Source organism: Ctenocephalides felis, unplaced genomic scaffold (genome assembly GCF_003426905.1).
Source record: "Ctenocephalides felis isolate EL2017-DRISC unplaced genomic scaffold, ASM342690v1 CF-g0.4_SCAFFOLD_01886, whole genome shotgun sequence".
NCBI lineage: Eukaryota > Metazoa > Arthropoda > Insecta > Siphonaptera > Pulicidae > Ctenocephalides > Ctenocephalides felis.
In genome coordinates this window covers 59,337,919-59,355,072 of record NW_020538040.1, presented here as the reverse complement: position 1 = coordinate 59,355,072, position 17,154 = coordinate 59,337,919, and the positions used below count along the sequence as shown (strand labels likewise).

Below are 17,154 nucleotides of genomic sequence, written 5' to 3'. Positions count from 1 at the left end.
CAACATTATTTACAAATTCTTATCATAAGCTTTAATTTATGCTTATTCTGATACATTTAACATTATTCACAAGTAACTATTTACTTATATGTTCATGTACAGGGAAAATGAAACACCTATAAAGACTTACAATCTGAGCAATTAAGATATTAGCTATTAATAGCAATTTTAATTATTTATTCATTATTTAAGTACATAATCTTCAGGCCAATCTATAACTTTGGGATAATTTTTAATAACTTCCTCTGGTATATCACTTAATCGCACTGGCACTGGCCTTAACTGCCTTATTTGATTAGTGATATTGCATTTAATTTCCTCAGGTATATTATCATCAGGATATATGTGCAAATGGTTCATAACATGTCGTCTTTGTAGGTTGCCTTTCATACTGTTATAAACTGCTTTTTTCATTATTAAAGTTGGATCTTTGTCATGTAATTCCCAAGCTAGAGTCCATGAAGCGCCCCCTGGGTATCCTGTATGGTGAAAATAAACTCTCTTTCGCCATTCATCGCCGGGAAGGGCTATTTCTTTACTATTAATCAAGACAACATGATCCCCACAATAATTTAAGGGATGGTAAATAGGCTTATGCAAACCCATAATGTATGTTTTTATCAACTCAGCTGATTTGAAAGGGTTTTGCCACGTGCAATCATAAACATGCCAAACCTTGGCAAACGTGGCCCATTGTTGGACTCGCTTAAACCCCAACACTTTCGATACCCCCATAGTTATAAAATAATTGTGTACAAATTTAGGTTATTTCGTCTTTAATCACTTCTGCCATAGATAAAAATATGGTTGCCAATAGAAAGAAAACATATAAGAAATCTCTAGCCGAATATCCACGAAAACAATATTACAATAGTCACTTGGCCGATTTAAACGTTCATTGCGGCTTTTTACGAAACTACTTGCCCTGCAGGAGCCTCGAATCTTATATTCTAAATCTTAGATAAAAGAAGGTAGATCTCTTAGATAATTTTAGAAAAAAATCGACAGTTTTTATTAACTTCCCGTATGGTAAGTTAGAGTATTCGCAGAAAAATCGAAAATGAATATTTTTATATATCTTTACGTTTCATAGGTTTCTGAACATTTTGGAATTTCTTAGAAAAAACGAATGTATGTGTGCGTGTTCGGATACATATGTTTGTCGACGATTTTGAAAACACGGTTCAACCGATTTGAATGTTTCAAAATACTCGATTCCTATTGATGAGGAGGTGCCTGTTAGTTTTAGGACAAGGCATGTCCAGCGGTTTTGAAGATACGGGATGATTTTTAGCATATCAAATTATCAGATATTTTCAGATATTTTATAGAGATTTTAATTATGAATTATTTAAGTGTGAATTTTGTTTACATTTCTATGGGTTTCGTAACATTGATTATCCGTTAGACGGCGACACGGTGCTTACGTACGGAAAGTTCCAATTTGTAGCAGGTTTTATTCCATATTAAGTTTTGTTTATCCTATTGTAGCAGGTTTTATTCCATATTAAGTTTTCCTTGATAATTATGGGTCATATTTGTTACGTCGATTTATGTATAGATAAATAGGCATAAATCGATTTGTCCGTGTACAATAGAATTGAAATCTTGATTATTTTAAAAGAAAAGTGACTTGTCAGTCTATTTCAGCTTCAGTACTTACTAATTTGCTGTTTAAATTATTCACAGCCTGTTTGATCTCTTCGCTGGTTTTGAGAAAAATAATGCTATTTAAGTGGTTAGCAATGTGACAGGGATATGACCCTGAAATGTTAACCACTATATTTTTGTGAAATAGTCAGATTATTGTATAGCAAGTCAGAAATAATAAAATCTAAAGTTTATACAACTTTGACGAAGTTGATTACCTGTTGTGATGCAGAAATCTAGCAGACCCGGTATCCCCTTGGATACACTTAGATTTGGTATTATGAATTTTAGTCTCTTCTTGCACTTTCATCTCGCAGTTGGAGGAACTGTTGAACTGTTTGCTCGAAATTTTATGCTTTGAAGTATGTATTATTTTCTGTAACAAATGTTCACATAGCAAACATGGTGTTTTATGGTTGATTTAATATAGCAGCCGCCGTGCACGGTACCATTTGCATGATTGACTCCGTAAGTAGAACAACACTGCTGTGCTTTAAAATCGATTGAAGTTTCCAAATTGAGGCATTTGTCGATTGATCAGATTGCACAATATTGAAAATCAATATTAAAAATGTAGTAAAACCTGAGTGAAACCATAAGTCGTTTTTCTATGTTTCTAAGTAGACCATAGACCAAACATGACTAAAATTAATTGCTTATTTCAGTTATTTTTTCTTGAACACTTACGCAAGTAATATTAACAACTAATTGCGCATCTTTAAACGGATTTAAGTGGTTAATTAGTAATTCAGAAACTGTAGTGGTATAATGTTATCAGTAAATTGCTAATTTCTACACGGATTGGGGATTGATAAAAACACTGATTCGAGATTGGCATACTAACTAGACTCGACAAACCCTATACATGAGAATATGCGTTATGATAATGAAATAGCATGATTAGAAAAACCACTTCCATAGAGAACAAAGAAAACTGCCGAACCATTAACACTTTCCACTCGCGAGTTCCGGGATTTATATGAATTTCGGCATCCGAGTCGAAAGGGTTAAAATCCAAAACTTGGTCCACAGAACAAGAAGTTTTACAAGACCGTCGCTAAGAATTATTTTTTTTATTAGCTGGTCTAATACCCAGGCCAGGAGCGTCCGCAATTGCCATCTTGATTTTTCTAGAAGCAATATTTGTCCCGATTTGTCGAGATTTTTTGTACCCTAAATTATTCAAAATTGAAAAGCATGGATTGAAATTGAATTTTGCTATAACTTGTTAATAAAATTGCAAATAAAAATGATATATACGACAAGTATATTATAGTAATATGAAAATTGCTGAAAAAACAAATAACTGAGCTGCATCAATTCGAAGGTGCATTTTAATAATGTTTTTTGTCGCGAAGCAAAAATGTTTTGAAAAAGTGACAAGACTCAGCTTGAAATAGTTACATTAAAAGCAATATTATTAACTAAATTTAATTTCAAAGAAAATTGTACATACAATATGTTTCAAAGTGAAAAAAACTTAACTGAAAAGATCTATAATTCAGAAAAATATAAAAACTTTTGTACTCATAACTAGTTGAGTCTGATTACAAAAATAAATTGAATAATTTAAATTATTTTTATTGCATTAAATTGTATTTGTTGTGTATTATTTAGAAAAAAATATATATTCAAGTTATTTAATTTTACTACTAGCTCACACTACAAGTTTCCGTCCAGTATTTTAAAAATTATGGTCAATTTAATATATATTCTTTTTCAAATCAATAACTATTATGGTTTTTTATTGTTTAGTAGCCATATCCTTCGAGCTTATATTCCTGCTGTGAGAATTTGTTTTGTACCAAGACGTACCACCTAGTGATTCATATCGACATTCAGAATGAATTTGTTTGTTAGTATAGAAATCGATAAACTAAGTATTTATTGAACTAAATAAATTTGTTCATTCTAACTTCAATAATTAATAGTTTAATGAAGTTTAATAGTTGCGATTAATTTCAAAAGCTTAACTTGAAAATATATATTTGCTCTGAATAATTAATTATCAACTTGCTATACTATCGTATTATTACATATTGCAATAAATAAATAAGTTATTATACTATAGTAATTGACTTTTGAATTTATTCGTTCCGATTAATTTTTCATCTTTTCTGTAGAAATAAAATTAAAATTTAGAGCGCATGCTCAGAAACGTTTATTAGGTCGACTTTTAAAACGTAATCCTTGTTAGTTCAATTTGAAAAAGCGCTGGTGCGTATTCACTTTTTTCTTATAAAACTTAAATAGTATATAATACACTTTATCAAGTATTTTTTGCAATTTTTAAATTATTCGTACTTTTTGCTGATATGATAATACTGCAGTAAAAACATTTTTTCTATATTTTTATTGTTCAAAACATGTTTTTTATAAAACTAGGTTTTTGATAACATTGATGTTTAAAATTTATTTTACTCGTAGAGTTTCAAAATGGATTTTTTTAAAATATAAGTGTTTTATTTTAGACAAGTGTTGACTTACTCTGACAATAAAATGGGAGATACTGGATCTGAAGTTTCTGATATATCAGATAATATTGGATACTACCCTACAAGTAGTTTAACCATACTTCCTAAAGATCTTGATGAACTTCAAAAGCACATCGCAGCGGTAATGACAAATTTAAAATATATATATATGTATATATATATATATATATATATATATATATATTTAACATTTTTGTGTCATGATGCTAGTGGCAATACTCCCCCGAAATCACGTTCAGTATGACTGAAAATAGCACATCTATTTTTCATACGTCTAAATTTTCTAAATATTTAAATAATTATGTAGAAAATGTTATTTAAATAATTTATTGAAATAGATGAATATTTCCAATTTGAATATTTCTAGATAACGAAATCATCTGTGGACAAGGTATCGAATGCTAAACATAAAATACAAACCAGATTTCAAGAAACCGAAGATAAGATGAATGAACTTGAAAAGTATATAAAAGATTTGATGGCAACGGAAGGTATTCAACAAGAAGAATATAAATAATAATTCTGAAGATAAAATTATTAGCAATTAAATATGGATTAATTTCATGTAGCTACAGAGCATGTAGAGAATCTTGAAAGTGAATTCTTAGAGGGTTTTTGCTTCTTAAATCATTTAGCAGTATTATAGCTTCATGTTTTTACAAAATCATTTTCAGTAGTTGTAGATTGTACTTTTTTATATAATAAAATATTCATAAAATCTTTCTATAGTCTATTTCAAATATTAACAAGATCAAAATATTGTTACCGGGGCGCATCTTTCAAAAATCCAAGCTGGAGCTTAGATAGAAAATCAAAGACATTTATCGCTATAAATTATATTTACTTCAAATGATGTTGTTAAAATAATCTTTTAGTTAAAAATGTTTTGACGATCTGAATATTTTGGTTAACTTATTTAAGGTAGTTATTTCATCGTTAATTGTAAAGTGTAATTATTATTTTAATAATGTATTTAGTAAGGTGAGTAAACGTTTTGGATTGGCTGGACAGTTCCGAATTTCTATTTTGCGTTTTCGCATTTTGTAAAAGCATTATTTATACTGGATTCAGTTTTTTTTATCCCAAATCTGATATCCAACCGATTTGTGCCAACCAAAAAAACTGCTTATTTTCAACTTCTTGTGTTGAAATAGATACACTGATATAAATTTTATAATTTTAGTTATTTATGAAGAAAATGGCCCAGAATTGTATACTATGTTTAAAAGCAAAACATGTTTGCTGATTGTATGTTGTCTTATCGTTCCAAGTATTTCTTTATTGTTTAACAATTAAAAAAAATTGCATTTCTTCACGTTTTGAAGATTTCTGAACATTTTGGCATACCCCAGAAAAAATGGATGTGTGTGTGTATGTATGTATGGATCAAATTTTTCGTCCTCATTTTCGGGCGCACGGATCAACCAATTTGAATGGTTCACGAAACATTCGATTTACATTGATAGGGAGATGTGCTGATTAGTTTTTCGCAAAGGCAGGTCCAGCCGTTACGGCGATACGGAGCAAAGAAGGCAGAGAATAGAAATCGAGTTTTTGAGAGAACGGAGCATCCGATTTGAATGATCTAAGGAACATTAAATTCGTAATAATGGGGAGAGGTGAAATAAGTTTTAGTAGTAGTAATAGTAGAGATTAGTTTTTGGCAAAGGTTTAGCCGTTTTGAAGATATGGAGCTAAATGTGCAAAAAATGGCAGTTTTTAAGAAAACTAAGTATTTGCTTTGAATGATTCAAAAAACTTTCTGCTTGTGACTTGTGATGACGAAACGATTGAAAAAAAAAAATTACTAAATTTACTAAATTTAGGTATTTAGGTAAATTACTAAAGTTCCAGTAATTTGCCTTAAGGCTCGATGTCATACACCACTAGTTTTGAATTTGAAATACAAAATATGGACATCTTAATACTAGTATTTTCAATATTTAACAATTTTCAATGTGTTTCATACATTTATATGACTGAATAATAGATGGCAGCACCGGTCACGTTGTGAAAATTATGACCTATCTCTCATATTTGCAGTTCTGTGCTCTTTAACAATTCGCGCCAAATTGTGATACATGCGAATGACAAATAACATAAAATATACTTGACAGTACAGTTATCTTTTGTTAATACATTTTATACGATATTAGTTAATAAAATTTGTATATTTTTCTAAAATGGAGTGTGTGAAGTACGTAGTTTCAATTTTATATATTGCTAGTAAAAAAACATTTGAATAAATGACATGTCGAGATTCCCGATATTCATTTGTTTATATTTGTGTCCTCGTACTGATTCATAGGTTTTGCTATCTTATATTGAAATTTTATTTTGCATGAATCTTTTCAGATTAGTTACGCAGGAGGAAAGCTCAAATAAAAGACGTGAGAGGGTTTCAAAACATTCTTGGTTCGACATGTCTAACAATGAAGAACTTGGGGTATTAAATAAAATAACGTCGAAATCAATCAATCAAATAACTACAAAATTTGCCTTTGTTTTATAGTTAGATGACTCTGAAGAAGAAATTGATGTTCTGGAAAAGACGTACCAAGAGGAACTGGCCGAAGTCCTCAAACATACTGAAAATGGTAATTGTTATATTAATGCTGTATGTTTTGGACCTGGTATTTATACTGCAGGAAAATAATTTATTATGTAACGTTATAAAAAAAGAGCATTAGAAATGAAAGACATTGAGGTTGTGATTTTTGAACAACTTCTACACGTTTTATTTATAAAAAATAAGACCTTTGTACTAAATTTTATCACGTCGAAACTATTTTTATTAAGGTCAAATAGATATAAAAATTACATAAAGGGTATAGGATTTTGCTCAAATTCTTTGTTTATATATATTATATATTAAATTATATTCAAACATTATACTCTAGTTAAATAAAATAATTTATTCTGTAATTCATTGGTACCAAAAATTGGTGATACAATTATTAAAAGACTAGGATTGATATTTCATTCTACTTAATATAATGTTGTTAAAATAATAACTTATGAGTAAAACAGATAAATTAGCCAATATAATAGTAATTATTCAATTAATTTATTTCATTTTCTACAATTATTATTCATACAATTATGTTTTAATTTAATGGGTGTTTTGCCCAAGAGTTGAAAATTTGAACATTGTTCTGGATTGAACTTCAGCTTGAATTAGGAAAGAATAGTTTGAGATTTTTTATTGCTATCCTATTTTTCTATTTTACTTTCGATGAAAGGACTTTCAATTGGTAACATTTTTTTATCTATATTTTCAAGTGCATATTATGTTCAATGTTTAAGACAACCTGATATCATATTACATGATATGCGTTAATCGCGTGTTGCGTTAATCTGTTCTGATGTTCGCTTAATCACTCCATCATCAACACGCTCACAAACATATATATAGATATATATATATATATATATATATATATTATATATATATATATATATATATATATATATATTATATATTATATTTGATTAATTTCTTGTAGGGTGTAACATCAAGTAAAAAATATAAAGATTCTGATTTTTAAAATATCTTTATTTTTATGTACGTTTCCACGTAAAATTCTACATCATAGCCGGTGGTTCTACAATTTTGAAAAAAAAAACATTAAAAGTAGCGTTAACTGAATATACACAGAGCAATAATAAAAAAAAAGAGATTTAACTAGAAAGGCAGACTAATTATATCTAAATCTTAAATTAAAACATTGCATAAAACATTACATACTTGAAATTCTTAGATTATCACTTATATGAATTAACACCAACTTGTGAATAATTAATAATTGGAAACAAGCACTACATGTGTTTGTAATAAACACAGTACAACACGCTGTGCAAATGTGTGTGATAATGTTGAGCATAGCGTGGTGCTAGATATTTGATACAAATTGGGAAACATTATTTAGAACATCTTGGTATTTTTCTCAGAGATTAATCAATATTTACAAATAAAAAGCAAGAAATTAATCATACATTTCAACATCAAATATTAACACCTTCAACTATATATATATATATATATATATATATATATATATATATATATTTTTTTTTTTTTTTATTATTAAGATAAAAAGAAAGTTACTGAAAAGGCTGGTCAGAAACGATCAAGGAAACAAAGTGAAGAGGAGGCTAAAGATAATAAAAAACAATCTAGAGAACGGTGGGATAATAAAATATAAAATAACATTATTTTTTGCATTTCTATGAAGTTTTAAATTCTGTATTTGCATTAATAGAAGTCCAAGTTCAAGTAGCTCATCGACGACATCTAACAGTAGAACTGAGACTGATCCAGAAATTCTAAGTAGACGACAAAAACAAATCGATTATGGGAAGAATACAATAGGATATGACAGATACATAGCCGCAATTCCCAAGTAATTTATTACATTATATGTAATAGTTTTATTAACTATCACTAAAGGCCTTATGCTCCTTGATTCAATTGATCATTAATTTTTCTTTTTACAAAAATATATGAGAATTAAAAATTCCAATATTAATACATTTTTAAAATTGAAATATTTATCAATTTTTTTTTTTTTTTTTTTGTGTTTAATAAGATTATTTTATCTATATACTTTTGTTTGATTTTGTTAAATTAGTAGTTAAAGCATTGAATATATTTATAGAGACAAGCGAAAGAGTGATCATCCACGAACACCACCAAAACATGCAAAATACAGCAGGCGTGCGTGGGATGGCCTCATACGAGTGTGGCGCCAAAAATTGCATTATTGGGATCCAGAGGAGGGTGAATGTGATTTGACTGTGTAAGATATATTTAAAATTTTTCAATTCATGAAGTTTATCTGTTGTTGATTTATTTTGGAAATTATTTTGCATACATCACATATTATTTTTAATAGTGATAAATATTCTTGTAATCTGAATTAGTTGAATTATATTTATACATTGTTTTGTAACAAACGCTGTCTTTTTGTTTTAGCAGGATTGATGCAACTGAAGATAAGCCCTAAGACGTACTTATAACAAAACTATGTACCTTCAATATAAGTATGAAAGATGTTAAAATGTGCAAATACTTTGTGTGTTGTATTTAAAATTTTATGAGTAGAAATGACGATTGAACTCTTTGCCCCAAGTATGTTATTGCGTTATGAAATATTCAGAGATTGGTCTGATATTGCATAAGTTATATTGAAAAATAAGTTTTCTATATAGTTTTTTGTTGTAGCTAATTTTTTTTAATAATTTCTTTTTATACTAAACGAAGCTCATGTTAGGCATTTATATTTTACATGATACATGATACAAATTATTTTACCCAATGTCTAAATGTCCAATTATATAAATCATATCACACTTGTATGTTTTGATAGTTGTATCACGCAGCTAAATTTTTCTAGTTTGACTAATTTTATATCTATTACTAATATTAATTATGATTTCTTTTTATAATAAAGGAGCTTATGTTAGGATTTGATGATACATATGTTACAAGTGTCACAAATGATTTTACCCAGTGCCTGAATGTACAATTAAATAAATCATGTCACACTTGAACGTTTTAACCCTTCCCACTCACGAATTGCAGAATTAATACGTATTTTGTTTCAGGAGTCGCGGCAACCGAGTGGAAAGGGTTGTATCGTCTAACTAAATTTTTCTAGTTTGACTAATTTTATATCTTCTTATAACAAAAGGAGCTTATGTTAGGGTTTTATATTTGATGATACATACATCACGAGTGTAACAAATTATTTTACCCAGTGTCTAAATGTAAGATTAGATAAATCATATAACACTTGTGCATTTTGATAGTTGTATCATCTAGTTAATTTTTTCTGGTTTGACTGATTTTATCTGTTACATATATTAGTTATGATTTCTTCTTATAATTAAAGAAGCTTATGTTAAGTATTTATATTTTACATGGTACATACATCATAAGTGTTACAAATTATTTTATCCAGTGTCTAAATGACTAATTAGATAAATGATATCACACTCACATGATATATGTTTTGATAGTGGTATCTTCTAGTTAATTTTGTGTCTTGAATTAGAGAGAATATAACTTATATTTATAAAAATGTAGCATTTTTCCAATATTAATTTTATTTGTAAATTCTTGAAATGCGTTCTTAAGAGCTTAAAAGCTCTTTTACTGTTGCTCTTTCTATTGCTCTTTCTATTGCTATGGTGGTTTACATTTTGCTATATAGTTCTCAGTGATGAAATATGTTATGTTAAGAGTGATTTATTATAGAGTCATATTTATTATTTATTTATGAATAATATTTATCATTTATTATTTATTTATGAGTAATTTAAGTTTTTTTTAAGGAAACGTTGCATATGGGTATTAACCATTTTGCTATGAATATGACTTGTTTGTACATTGAACATTATTTTGATTCTTGTTTCAAGATTAATCACTCTGAGTTATTTTGTTGAGAATTTTAACTTGTTATTGTGATTTAAAGATTCTTAGAACAAGTGTAATTTATAATTCTTAAAAACAATTTTTAATTATAATAATTGAAAAATTTTAATATGTTGTGTCTGGCCCATTAAGTAGTGCTACTGGTCCGCTTGCTGGGCTGTACATCAGTGTTTCTCCTGCGTAGAACACTACCGTAGGGAAAGGGTTAACGGGTTTGTTTCCGGAGTAATTGATTGCATTTTTTTTTCTCAAATGCACTGCACAGTTTTAGAAACTGATGCAGCTACTGATTATTAATCGATTAAGATTACAAAATCAGAAGTATGAAATTTATTCGAGTAAATTGCCTAAAAAAATTGTTTTTTTTGCGATTGCGTAGAATTCTTGGTGCTTTAATTTATGGTCATCCTTAACCTTAGATAATATTAGAATGATATATTCATATTTATGATCCTTAACTCTTTCCACTTGGCATCGATTTAAAAATAATTTGTACTAGCAAGTCGGCGCCGCATTTTGACGGAAACGTACCCGCTGTAAATTTGATATTGTCTGTGTGTTGAAGAACATACGTTTTCATTAAGACCTAAATTGATTTCCTGCAGTATGCTAAAGTTTAAAACAAATTGCAAAAAGCATGGCGGGTTGATTCCAGCGTCGTTATTAGTAATTATCGTCGTGACATTTTTTTTTATCATTCTACAGAAAAGTGTAATATATCATTACCGTATTTTAAAAAAAGGATTACATAAAAAAATTCTCATTGCTTGATCTATTCTATTTAACGCTTGACTACGAACTGAGTTATTGTGTATACAAATTGTGGACAGCCGAGTGGAAAGGGTTAAAATTCACGATATTTGAAACTTGTGTATCAGTTCTTAATTAAATGCATTAACCGAATAAACAAAACAATATTTGTTCCGTTCCTTGCGAAATCATTATACATCACTGATTTAAATTATAGTACTTGTAGTTTATGGAAAGTCAAATGATTTCCTGTCGGCAGAATTACGGCGTTTCATTGATTTTTTTTATGTCAGACAAATGAATCACACATTTTTATTCAAAGTCAAACGATATTCCTGTGTCAAACACTTTCCACACTGTGAAACTCCATAATAAAATAATGAGTGACCAATCGAATCAAGATTTACAAAGACATGAAAGTAATGAACTAGAAAAGAAAAATACTCGAAACCAAGGAGTGAACAGTACTGGTGAAAATATAGATATGTTAATCGACTATGAAGGTTCATGCTTTACCTTGATTCTAAAAATTAAATTGCATTTTTAATATAATAATTCGAGGATTTTATCTCTGTAACACGTTATTTAAATAGAATATGCAATACATTTAAAAAGCGATTATTTAATAAAAATGACATGTTTGGTTCTTTGCAAGCATATCTAAGCTACTTTTATGAAATAATTGTCGCTCGTTTATTAAACCCGATTAATTCTCATGCCATCTCCGATTTCACAAATATTGGTTTTGAAAAAAAACTAATTATTGCGAATTAAGGTTAACGCAAAATGACGTTTTTTTTTTTAATTGCACATATGTTATAGTAAACATCATCTAGGAGCAAGAAGCATTTTGCCTTGAGGCAAGCTAAGTAATCAATAAGAATTAAGACTTGGCTACCTTTTTGTGACTATTAAATTTTCAACTGGCCAACCATTGAGTTGCCTTCTAAAAAGCGACGTTATTAAACGAATATTTTTCACAACTGCCCATTCACGAACAATCACGTACCTGATTGTGGTACTGGTATTTAACTGTTTTTTTGTATTGAATTTTAAATACTTGATTACTGATACAAATACGAAAATAAGTGTACATGATCATCGCCAACTCCGTGCCATACCTTTCTCAATACTCTTTAAGGAAAACATGGTCAACCATTGAAGATACTATTTATCTATGCTTTCATAATTTTTCTAGAAATCCAAGAATCTTCTCAGCGTTTAGGTCGAGAATTACGCGATATCGTGGAGGGCATGCAAGGACCAGAAAGTAGAGATTCGGAAAGTTTTATAGATTCCAAAATGTTAAGTGATTTAGAGGGCGACAACGAGAGTCAAGCTACTTTGTACAGTGCTTCTATGCATTCAGTACTGCAGGTAAAAATAATTTTGTACAAATTATAATATACCATGTTCAATGATAAAATAATTCATCAATCAATTATGTGTTTAGCGCGTTTTTATTGAAAATAAATATTTTCAAAATAATATTACCAGGCATATTGCAAATTATGTATGAAGCGCTTGTGACTTTACAATAAAAGAAATAAATTTTTGATAATTTTTTTAATTCTAGTTCTAATGGGTGGATCATTATTAAGCAATCAACAGCGAACAATTTGGAATATTTTAAATTTTGGAATATTTGCAAATATCCACCGATTTTTTTCAAAAAAGATAGAGAAATGCGAAATCTTTGGTGGTAATAATGTGTAAAAAAGTATCGAGAATGGATTTTTTTACTCTAAAAACTTCAGCACACACGTTTGGCAAAAGTCATGGTTTTATTTTATTTTATTTTTTAATATGATATCTAAATTTGTAAAGAAAGAATATATTGAAAATTTCACTGGTTGGAGAATGATTACTTGCTGTGTTTTTTTGGCAAAGTTTCTTGAAAAGATCTTCTTAAAATTTAGCCCGACCAACATATATAATATGTACGCATTTGACATTGATCTGCTGCTATTGGTTAGGTAACCGTGAAGGAAAAAAGAACGCCGCCAAGAAAATACCAGCGAGAATTCCCAAGGTATATTGGTAAAGAACAAATACAGCAGAATACTCAGCAGTGCTATCTCGCATCGCCTCAAACAATATCTCACATGGAATCGGAAAACTCTACTTGCTATGAGGAGGTTAGATTGAGTAATATACTCGTATATTGTGAATATATGATATCCTCGTATATTAATTATATATATATATATATATATATATATATATATATATAACAAAGTACTTTTATTATACGTATAGGGACCCGTTGATTCTACACGTTTGTCTACTACTAGCGTTTCTCTTCAGCAAAGTCGTGCCAAACAAGAAGGATATTATATGAATATTTATGATGAAGACACAACGGATACATCGATACTAGAAAAACAAGAAATTGAAGACATTTCTACCATGCCTTGCCCTCCATCCCTCAATCGTAGTATTATGGAGCTGCCACTAAAACGGACATCAAAAGCAACATGTAAATCATTATTCTTGTATGAATTGTTTTATTTACATTATTAATAGGCTTTACTTAAATTAGCCAAATAGTCAATTAACCAGCATAATCCGACATAGTTGATAGAAGATAATGACATTTAACTACTTCACTGAATTTAGATTCAGAAAAATCAGAAAAAATGATCAGATTTTATTTTTTTCAAATGTTTGATTCAAACGATACTGCCTATTTATTTTTGCCTATAAACTGTCTTCAATAAATTAAATCCGGTCGTACCTACTACTCCCTGTACTTTGTCGATTAATACCTTCCCGTAGGGTAAGATATAGTAATCGCAAAAAATAGAAAATGAAATTTTTTGCTTATCTTTACGTTTTAGGGTCTTTTGAACATTTTGGCATACCTTAGAAAAAAAAATGGATGCATGTGTGTGTGTAATATGTATATATGTCTGTTTGGATACAAAATATCGTCCACGATTCTGAGAACACAGATGGCAGGCAAGGCAGGTCCAACGATTTTGGAGATCCAATTAAAAAAGTTTCCAAAAAAGCGATTTGGCGGCCAAAAATGATCATTAGCGATATACGCATCAAATTATCGGATATTTTATAGAGAATTTAATAATAAGTACAAATTTTGTTTTGTTTATATATGTTTATGGATCCGTACTAAAAGATTCAAAATGTTTAACCGTTTAATTAGTTTTTAAAACTGCTACGCAGCGCAATCGCTTCGAAAAAAACTTAATATTCCCATAAATTTTCAAGCGTTTTCAAATAATAAAAATTATAATGATAATAGAAACAGATATTACTATAATTTCTATCTTCACGCAGGTTTATTCGAAACAGGGCCGGAAAAGTATCGTCAACCGAGAGGAATTTCTTTAATGTCGGGCGGGCATAGGCACGCCCGCTTTAGTTCGCCACCGGCTGCGATTCATCGCTCGAGGCAGTCGCAGCATACTCAGACGCAAATTGTCGTCTGCTCTTGCGGCGATGGATGCTCCGTCGCCAGGGAAGGTAGAAGAGAAAGGTATTAAGTATAGAATTATTATATAATATTATTATAATACGTCAAAATTAAGTTCATTCATTTTATTCTATATATTTCCGTTTGAAAGCTTTCTGAACATTTTCGGATACCTTAGAAAAAATGGATGTATGTGTATATGTTTAATTACAAGTTTTTGTCCACGATATCGAGAGCATAAATCAACCGATTTGAATTATTCAAAAAACATTCGAATCCTATTGATGGCGACACGTGCTGATTAGTTCTCCGGAGATATGGTCACAAAGGCGCAAAAACAACCAGTTTTTAGTAGAACGGCACATCCGATTAGAATGATTCAAAAACATTCAATTTATATTGATTAAGTGAATAATTAATTACATTTTTGCGAAGGCGGGTTTAGCAATTTTCTAGGTACGGAGCAAAAATTGCAAAAAATTGCAGTTTTTGAGAGAACTGCGAATCCGATTAGAGCAGCATTGTGCTCGTGTTTATTATGTTTTCGTACTTGCATATAAACATAGATGAAGATCGTCGCTCATATATAAGCTCTTATATTATATTAGATTTATACATTTGACGAAGAACTTTATAGTATTTATAAAATATTTAAAACAATTGTTATTGCTCATTGATAAATTTTTACTGATGATTGATTATTTTTATTTCAAAAACATTGAACTTATCTAAAAATTACGTTTTGACTTTCTGGCATAAGTGCTTCAGACTTAAAAAAAGAGACTAAAAGCTATATTTTTATTACCGTCAATTATGAAAAAAATTGTACAGAATTTTATACCAGACTTAAAAGTGAAAAACAAAATAGATAAAAAGTATGAAAGGTTTTGCATTCATTGATAAAAATTCCGATTTAGATAAAAGATCAAAAAACTTATTTTCAATGTATCCTCAAATACTATATAATAAAAAGACTACAAGTTACCGTCCCGCATTTGAAGTAAGAAAATATGGTGCATGCAATTATATGCATTTAATAACATGAAAAGCATAAATGCATTAAGTTTAATGATTTGTATGCGAATAATTGAAAACGATACTTCAAAAATGACTTATTGTAGCATACTCTATTTATAAATTATCTATTAAAACTAAATTCGAAATGTTTATAGTATATTTTCTTATATAAATACAGTAGAACCTCGATTAACCGGACTAATTATTGTCGATCAGCATCTGGATAATCGAAAATCCGGATAATCCAATGTATGAAGAATAATGATGTGTATTTATAAAAAATAATATGTATTGATCAAATACATACCTGGATATCAACAAAAATCAATGTTTAATAAGAAATTAACATTTCCTTATGTATGTACATTGTCGCGGTTGGTAGTCCAGATAATCGCGAATCCGTATAACTGAGGTCCGGATAATCGATAATCTACCGTATCAATTTCAACACTAATTTTTGGTTTTTAGCTTACACTGCGAAGATGGCAATACGGGTGTTAAAATTCCTCGAATATTTGGTGCACTATTTGATCGTCTGCAGAGCCCTACTAAGAAACAAAATGAGAATAGGCGAAATCAAAATGACTACCACCAATTAAACATTTGTGATCACAACATTAATTCGAATTTACGAAAGGTATTTTAAATGGGTATATTTTTAATCATTAAAAAAATTATTTGAATTTTCAACAAAAATAAAACTTTCTTGGGCAAAACAATATTTGGTTTTATTAACATGCTTTTAAATATAATTTAGAATTATGGTAATCCTTTAAGAATGCCGTTGGATGTGGAATACCCATTGGATACAATTGACGAAAACGAAGAGTCTGAACGACGTTCTCCCATATTTAAGTTTTTCAAACGTGTAAGGTTAGTAATATGTATTAATTTAAGATTCTTGAAAATTGAAAAAAATGAGTAGCTGACTTTTGCAAAATTCAGATAAAGTAAATTACTTAAGAACATGAATTTATAAATTTGTATACAAATCTATTGTCAAACATGCATGTTTTATATTGCTGTAATTATAAAGAGTTCAAATTTTTAGTGTGGAAATCACACTTTTTAAACTAAAAATGGAGTTTTGAAGGATAATAATTTCGTAAAAGTATTCGATTTGTTAAAATTAATATCATGAATTACTATTACCCATTTACAGTGGTGCTTTAAACACTTCGCGAAAAGAGGATCAAGGATGTGAAAGAAGGCCAATTGTGAACGTAAATGGCATTGGATCTCAGGCTCGTTCTGCAAGAACTTATAGTAGAAACGCAAATCGAGTCAACTCCCCTAAACTACCAGCACCTAACAGTCATGGGGTTGGACAAATACGAGGTTTAACCCGATCGATGCCCGCCGTTAAGACG

General features: G+C 29.3%; 2 protein-coding genes across 3 annotated transcripts; one reads left to right on the top strand and one right to left on the bottom strand.

Annotated features, from left to right (window-relative positions):
* Window positions 1–107: 107 nt before the first annotated feature.
* LOC113377878 (39S ribosomal protein L13, mitochondrial-like) lies at window positions 108–783 on the bottom strand. Its single transcript, XM_026618321.1, has one exon. The coding sequence runs from the start codon at window positions 733–735 to the stop codon at window positions 184–186; it is 552 nt and encodes a 183-aa protein (XP_026474106.1). The 5' UTR covers window positions 736–783; the 3' UTR covers window positions 108–183.
* Window positions 784–6,205: 5,422 nt separating this feature from the next.
* Window positions 6,206–9,414, top strand: LOC113377863 (histone RNA hairpin-binding protein). Of its 2 annotated transcripts, none has more exons than XM_026618300.1 (7): window positions 6,206–6,342; window positions 6,501–6,591; window positions 6,658–6,742; window positions 8,238–8,331; window positions 8,408–8,548; window positions 8,804–8,944; window positions 9,121–9,414. In XM_026618300.1, exons 1-7 carry the CDS (start codon window positions 6,329–6,331, stop codon window positions 9,149–9,151), a joined length of 597 nt encoding a protein of 198 aa, XP_026474085.1. In that variant the 5' UTR covers window positions 6,206–6,328; the 3' UTR covers window positions 9,152–9,414. The 2 variants fall into 2 exon arrangements, with proteins under 2 accessions (XP_026474085.1, XP_026474086.1); XM_026618301.1 differs by having other exon boundaries at window positions 9,124–9,413.
* The last annotated feature ends 7,740 nt before the right edge of the window (window positions 9,415–17,154 follow it).